Raw genomic sequence first — 7396 nt, 5'->3', positions numbered from 1 at the left:
CCATTCATTTTCATTTCACTGAATCTGGCACCTGACAACACTAATGTTTCCCTCAAGCAACTGAGGTGACTGATGTTAGGCTAAACCCATCCTTCAGGCTTAGACTACAGTAGGCCTATGTGTGGTCTATTTCAAATAACAGCCTGGCAATTGGCATTGTACTGTAGCTAAACAGATATGACCTGCTACCTATTACACGTTGCATTATGTCATGATAACTGTATCAACCTCTCCAATTTAAAACCCATACAAGTGTGCGTAAAACGAGTAACAATTGCCTGAAAAAATGCAGCATGCATGTTCAGATGAAAGTTTCCATAAAAGTTTCTATTTCTCTAAAAACAACTTTGACATGTCACAAGTGCATGGATAGGAAGGGCCTTGGATGTGCTTTGTCACTGTGTGGTATTAATATCCCATTCCTACTGTTGTGTTATGCTACACATATGAGTTGTAAAACAATTCTTATGTAATATGATTGTTTTGACAAACACTCTTTTGGTTGTTGTAACCCATCTAGACTAGTAGGCTATGTGATGTGTGAGTGCTTAATTGTGACTGGAACATATTTTCCCCAGGTGTGGTCTGATCCATCCAGTTTTGAGAGTTTCTATGACAGAGATGATGAGCCTATGGCTGACTGACAGCTTGTGTTTCTTCAAACCGCGCAGACAAAAGGAAGAGGAATGCATTCAGAGCACAGGAGTTTAATTAAATTATAAGACTTACAGAAATTCCAAGGAATTGCCCCCTCATGACAAATCATTTCCTTCCATTTGAGAATGGAAAGAACAAAGCCTGATCCCCAGGTCCTGTGTTCAATTTTCTGTTAAACCTGCTATTATGTCCGTGTCAAACTGTCTCGAGTTAAAACATTTGATTAATATTATCTATTTCAAGGCATCATGAGCTCTTTTAGAACTAAACATCTGTGCAGACACAAGAACACCACCTGTTGGTGAGGCTGGTTGTAGGGAAGCCTTTCATTTGGAGAGTATAAAGGTTGGACTCTGGAGAGATGGAAGGAGATCATGTGGCCTTGTGACTACAAATTGACCCTATTACAGAGAGATGGACATTTTAGCAAAGGAAGGAAGTGCATGAAGTGATGCAGGCATCATATGTTGTGCCCACTGTTCAAACCTCTGGAGGCAGGATTTTGATATGGGGTTGCCTCAGTTGGTTAGGTCTAGGATCAGCAACACTCTGTGTCATATCACTAGACCTACCTGAATGATCAATTGATTTTCTTGATGGCAGGGGTATGACAACCCCAGGATTAATTTTGGGCTCAAATTAGGAACGTTTTCACACATGTATGGGCCACCACGGTCTCTTGACCATAACTCATTAAACATGTTTGGGATGTCCTGAAGAAGACATGTGGATCTTGTATCACCAGCAGACATGCTGACACCAGTTGTTCTGGCAATGGATGAGGGCCCACCTAGATGGAGAGGGGTGCCAGAGGATGAGCACTATGGGCTGCATCGTCCCGCAGCCCGGATGGGGCGCCTCATCGTATCTGTATAGGAATGGCTGATGTTTTGAATAATGGAAGCTCATGGTGCTTTTGAAAACTACTGTAGCCTATAATATTTCGAAGGATACGGCGTCAATCTGTTTCGCTTTCCTCCAGCCAGGATAGAGCGCCTTATTGTGTCTGTAAAGCAATGGCTGATGTTTTGAAGAGTAGAAGCTCATGGTGTTTGAATTGAAAACTATAATAATTCCCAGGATGCAGCATCAACCAGTTTAAAGTGAAGAGTCACTGAATTGTTGTATTGGGTGGCTTCCTCAGAGACAGACAATAAAAACAATACAGAATGCTAGATTTGTTACCAGTGAAAATTAGGCTACTGCTCTAAAAAAGTCTTGACAACAGACGTAAGACAACAGAAGTTCTTTCGCACACCCCTGTACAGTATTGCAACAGTACTTCAACAACAAGTCACAGGAAAGATCAAGATTCCAGAGAGAAAATAAAGACATCTGATGCGTATTGCTTTTTGGAACTATTCTTCACCCAAAATTTAAAACAAGTTCTTCTGCGTCGTCTGCCTCTGGCTGGTCTCTGAGGTGCAGGTCCACGTACTGCAGGATGTGGTCGAGTGCTGTGAGCAGCAGCGTGTCTGTGTGTGGCTCCAGCTCCAGCTCCTCAGAGTAGTTCTTCACCGGCACCATGGAGGACAGAGGCATGCCCAGCAGAGCACCGGCCTTCAGCATCTACACACACATTCACACACACACACACACACACACACACACACACACACACACACACATACACACACACCATTGAGGAGAGGGGCATGCCCAGCAGAGTACCGGCTTCAGCATCTACACACACACACACACACACACCCACGCCCACGCACACGCCCACGCACACACACACACACACACACACACACACACACACACACACACACACACACACACACACACACACACACACACACACACACACAGCTCTCCCAGAGTTAATGTTTATTCATGTGGGAGTCTCACCGGTTAAAAACCTCCTCTAACACACACTGTGTCAGTCTTACCGCTTGCTTCACAGATGAACTCTTGTACACCTGGGAGAGGTCACTGGCTGTCTTGGTACAGACTTTATCCACATGAGTCAACACCGCCACCTGGTGTACACCTGCAGTAACATCAAGTAGATGCTCAGTTTTTCACAATGGACCAGAAGTCCCGCCCTCCGCAGTTACTTTTGCTAGGCCTGTCAAGCTTTCGCAACCTGCACGTCTATTACAATGGAGGAGATCTGGGATTTTTTTTAATCAAATGTCATTTACAAAGTCATCGTACTACACTGAAAGCTCATATTTTGTCACTAGCGACCTACATCTGTCCTCTGTCAAATACAGTATCTTGCGGAAATATTTCATAGATTTTATAGAAATATTTTTTATATAAATACATGCTCCATGCATGTTATTTCACTGTGATTTTACATGTTAAATAAATGCCCTTAACGGCCCACAGGCTATGCCGTCTCCATAGGTTAACATGGCAAAAACCCGAAGGCTTGCCAGGCCTCGCTCGCCTTGTTACGGGTTGCTAAGCCACGATTGGCCTGTGGCGGTTTTCGAGCGTGGCTCTAGAAGAGTCAATTGCTATAGTTCAGAGTGCAGTGCACACAGGGTGCTGAACAGTGCAGATTCATATCAACAATGGACAGAGGCCATTTAGAGCTCATTGTAGGTTATATACTGTCAATTCTCTCTCCTTTACAGTCATGACAATTGTATTTCTCAGTACTTTTTACAAAACATTATTGTAAGTGAAAGTAACAATAAATGCTGAATCCACTGAGTTATGATTACAGCTCTGTAAAGAATGAACAGACCACTGCACATGTTTCTGATGTTTCTGACTTCCTGTAAGGTTGGGGGATCTAGAGTGTGAAGTGGAGAATATTGTCCCTTGATCATAAGGATCAATATCAGACCCTTTGATGCTAGATGCCAGTTCAGGGCCAATAAAGGGCCCAATAAAGGGCCAATCAATAAAGTATCTATCTATCTATCTATCTATCTATCTATCTATCTATCTATCTATCTATCTAATATTTGCAAAAAAGTGATTGAAGCCATTAGCCCTTCCCTGCCATTCATCTCCATATAGCAGATGATAGGGAAGCAGTCTGAGTTTTCCTTACTAAAGCTGTGAATTTATTTTTGCGTTTGTATAGGCTTCGAAATTTATAAGTGAAGGGTTTGATAGCGATTTTCTGTAAAGTTTATTTTCCTTTCTTGAGAGCTTCTTTAACTCTGTTGTTATCCACGGCTTTCCCTTGGAAGAATTGTTTTGAGATTTCTTGTAAAGCAAGGGAAAGGAGTTCTCCTTAATGTCCCTCTCCATGAATAAAACAACAGATTCTTCTGTCTGTGACAGACTGCCAAACTCACACTCACCCAGTGCGCTGATGTGTTCTCTGAGCTGGTGGAAGGTGGACGTCATGGTGTCCGAGTAGGAGGAGATCTCTGCTGCGCTGACCACAAAGACCACACAGTGGACCTTCTCTGCAAGGGACGGCTCCTTCACATAGCCTGGCGTGTCCGACACTACAGGACAGCAGGCACTGAACTAGTGAGAGAGAGAGAAAGGGAGAGAGGGAGAGAGAGAGAAAGGGAGAGAGAGAGAGAAGTCAACAACATCATTCAGGCCATGTCATTAAAGCATCAGAAAAACTGGTGAGTGTCATCAGAATATCATCTTGTTTGCATAAGCCAGAAATACACCTAAATATGCAGAAATATTTCATAATACTCCACACTGATAACATTTACCCCACACTTTCCCATAACACCTCATCCACCTCATAATAACCTGCCCTTAATACAGCATTAGATTGTTCGTGCTCATGAGATAATTACATTACACATTATACATGCATAGTGTACTGTACATATGACTACCAGTAGCCAATAAGGCAGAATGCAGAAACTGTTTTGGAGGACCTATAGAGACTTCATATAGCGTGACCATAACGGTGGAGAAGAGTGTTCAGTACCGTGTGTCCCTCTGGAACATGCCCCTTGATGACGGCTAGAATGTCGTGAAGCGTGAGGCCGTTGGTCTCCCCGAGTCCCACCATGTCAGACAGGACTAGAGCCGTCCTCTCATCCACTCTCTCCCTGCTGCCGTACAGCTGATAGGACTGCAGCTAGGGAGGCAAAACAAGATGCACTTAAGGAGGTAGTTATACTGATGAACCTAACATATCAACTCTCAGAATAGTAGAAATCACACACAAGAAGTGTCAGTTCTCTCTCTCTCTCTCTCTCTCTCTCTCTCTCTCTCTCACACACACACACACACACACACACACACACACAAACAGACTTAAAGCAACACTAAAGAGTTTTTCGTACCTTAAAATAATGTTTCAAAAATCATTTCAGCGGTTCATCAACTCGTAACAGGGTGAACGGCACTTCTGCTTATACTTTGCAGCCCTCTTTCGGCTATAACCGCACTATGTAACTTTACGAGGTGGGGTAGTGTATCTGTAGTTCGATGACATGAGACATCAGAAACTACAAATTTGACTTGCTTCGATGTCGCAATACATCATACTTTCATAAAATCATGCAACATATTACCTTGTCTGTTATTTGCTGGATAAACAAGGTGTCCGCGGGGTCTTAAAAAGTCTACAAAAGTCTAAAATTACACATTTTCAATTTTAGGCCTAAAAAAGTCTAAAATATAGAGATATTTTGCACTGTAAGTCTAAAATTGAGTTTGAGTAATTTAAGACCTACGTTTCAATGCAAAATATCGACAAAGGATTAATGTTTTTTTGTTTTGTTTTACGTCCTTTTCCACGCCGTTGGTTTTTTTTTCTTTTTCTGTTATGGTGGCAGTTATGGTCCGTGTAGTTCTACATGACATGTTGCTGTTAGTGGACGTAATAATAAAACTACAGATGTGAAACGGAAATGTACTGTCGTCACAGGATGCAGGATGATGACAGGATGGTTGGATATCTATCATATCACCTGGCAGACACCCTGGATAAACAAATAGCGTTTGTGCGACAGGAAAAGTGCTTTAGTGTTGCTTTAACAGACTCTCACACCCAGGGGGTTGAGTTTGCATGGTGACACACCCTCACTATATGGGTGCCATAAAGGTGCTTGCCTGCCTGAGGACCTCAGTGAGATCTTTCCACTACACCCTAATGTTTCCTGTGTGTATCCTGTTTCGATTCTTAATATTAACCAGATAGTGAACAAATCACCAAACTGATTGAGATTATTTATTCAAATCCCTAAGAAGAAGATAATCCCTAACCAATCAGAACTGTTCTAGCCCCATCATCTCTGTTGTCATGGTCACCTTCTAGCCCCATCATCTCTGTTGTCATGGTCACCTCCTCTACCTTCTTGGTGAAGCTGAGGGATGAGTTGACAGATGTTCCCATCATGGCCCGGTTCACGACCCGTCCATAGAACACGGACTGGACGGAGCTGATGAAACTGGACTTGCCCGCTCCAACCGGACCAATGAGCAGAACTCTGGCAGCAGGAGCTGAGCCACAGGTGGGCTTATATGAGCGGAGGGACTCCATCAGAGCTGCTTTGGCCCTGTTACGGTAGGAGATTTAAACACAGGAGGGTTTATGAGCGGATGGACTCCATCAGAGCTGCTTTGGCCCTGTTGGAGGTTTGTACACAACTTGTGCTTCAGCAAAGGGTACTACAGACTATAGAACACAACACAAAACACTATCATTAAGCAGGCCTTAAAATCAGCACATAATTAATAAATGTTCTAATGACTTATGAGAATAGTAAATGGAATTCAACTAGGAGTACACTGCCCTATCTATCAGGACATTTACAACAGAAGATGCCAGTCCAGGGCCAAGACAATAATCAGAGATACCAGTCATCCCAACTAATAGCTCTGTGCTACGGTCTGGGAAACGTTACCACTGCCTGAAGGAGAGTGTTGAGAGCCTGAGGAGAAGCTTCCACTAGCAGTCTATCCGCATCTTGAATTAGGACTGTACCACTTAGTCACACTTATCTTTTATCTTTTATACCCACTCTGTGTATTTATTTACAGTATGTCTACATTGATATTAGCAGTATGTTAGCCAGTGTGCTATGAACAGGTAAATTAGAACACACAACAGCAGTATGTTAGGCAGTGTGCTATGAACTTACTCCTGAGACCAGTCCACCTTCCTCCAGGGAGACTCTTGCAGTAAGGGCCAGGCTATTGGGCACAGGAGGAGGGCATGAGTTTAGCTACAGTATGTTGGTTCACTGAGTGGTACCTGCTTAACATGGGTCAACTACTCTACTCGGTTTTGGTACCTGGTACCAGTTTGTCCTCATGGAATTCCAAAAAAGGCGAGTAGAGTCGAGGGGAGCTGAGCAGGTGGCATTCAGTGGAAAGCTGGCATTAGTCTCTTTATATCGTTATGTTTTAGTTTGATGACAAAGGAAGAAAAAAGGCAAAAGTTCACAAAGATACACATGAACACGCAAAGATAAATACTTCAACTGTAACTCTAATGATGGTACTAGGCTTTACTGACTGGTGCTGAGAGAGTGCCAAGGCACATTGTATTTCACTGCTGTGGTATTTTGTACTAATATGTATATGACAATACACTTGAAATGAACTTAGTCTCACCATTTTGAGTTGTGCTATGAGGGATTGTGAACTGTGGTCCTGCTGCAGCCCTCTCCCTCATCCCAAATCTGACCTGCCTGGACTCGGTCGGTGCAGAGAACAGATCCAGAGGGGCAGTCCCATCAGCACCAGAGGCAGGTGTGTCCGCTGCAGGTGAGGCCGACAGTGGTGAGGCCTTAGGGAGGCCAAAGCTGAACCCAGGTGTCTTCTCGCTTGGCTTCTTCTCCAT

General features: G+C 43.4%; 1 protein-coding gene across 1 annotated transcript; it reads right to left on the bottom strand.

The window, feature by feature from the left end:
• Positions 1–2022: 2022 nt before the first annotated feature.
• LOC134102342 (interferon-induced protein 44-like) lies at positions 2023–7396 on the bottom strand. Its single transcript, XM_062556421.1, has 7 exons — positions 7168–7396; positions 6693–6744; positions 5903–6107; positions 4529–4681; positions 3930–4101; positions 2553–2653; positions 2023–2226 (listed from the first exon to the last, which is right to left on the bottom strand). The coding sequence occupies exons 1-7, from the start codon at positions 7394–7396 to the stop codon at positions 2023–2025; spliced, it is 1116 nt and encodes a 371-aa protein (XP_062412405.1).

Source organism: Sardina pilchardus, chromosome 15 (genome assembly GCF_963854185.1).
Source record: "Sardina pilchardus chromosome 15, fSarPil1.1, whole genome shotgun sequence".
Lineage (NCBI taxonomy): Eukaryota > Metazoa > Chordata > Actinopteri > Clupeiformes > Clupeidae > Sardina > Sardina pilchardus.
This window is presented reverse-complemented; position numbering and strand designations above follow the sequence as displayed.

Bases quoted from the DNA above. Each gene is read 5' to 3' on its own strand.
- LOC134102342 (XM_062556421.1), bottom strand. From the start codon at position 7,396: ATGGAGAAGAAGCCAAGCGAGAAGACACCTGGGTTCAGCTTTGGCCTC. The intron at 6,745-7,167 runs GTGAGACTAAGT...TGTGCCCAATAG, and splicing joins TCATAGCACAACTCAAAATG to CCTGGCCCTTACTGCAAGAG. The intron at 2,227-2,552 runs GTAAGACTGACA...ATGTGTGTGTAG, and splicing joins GTTCATCTGTGAAGCAAGCG to ATGCTGAAGGCCGGTGCTCT.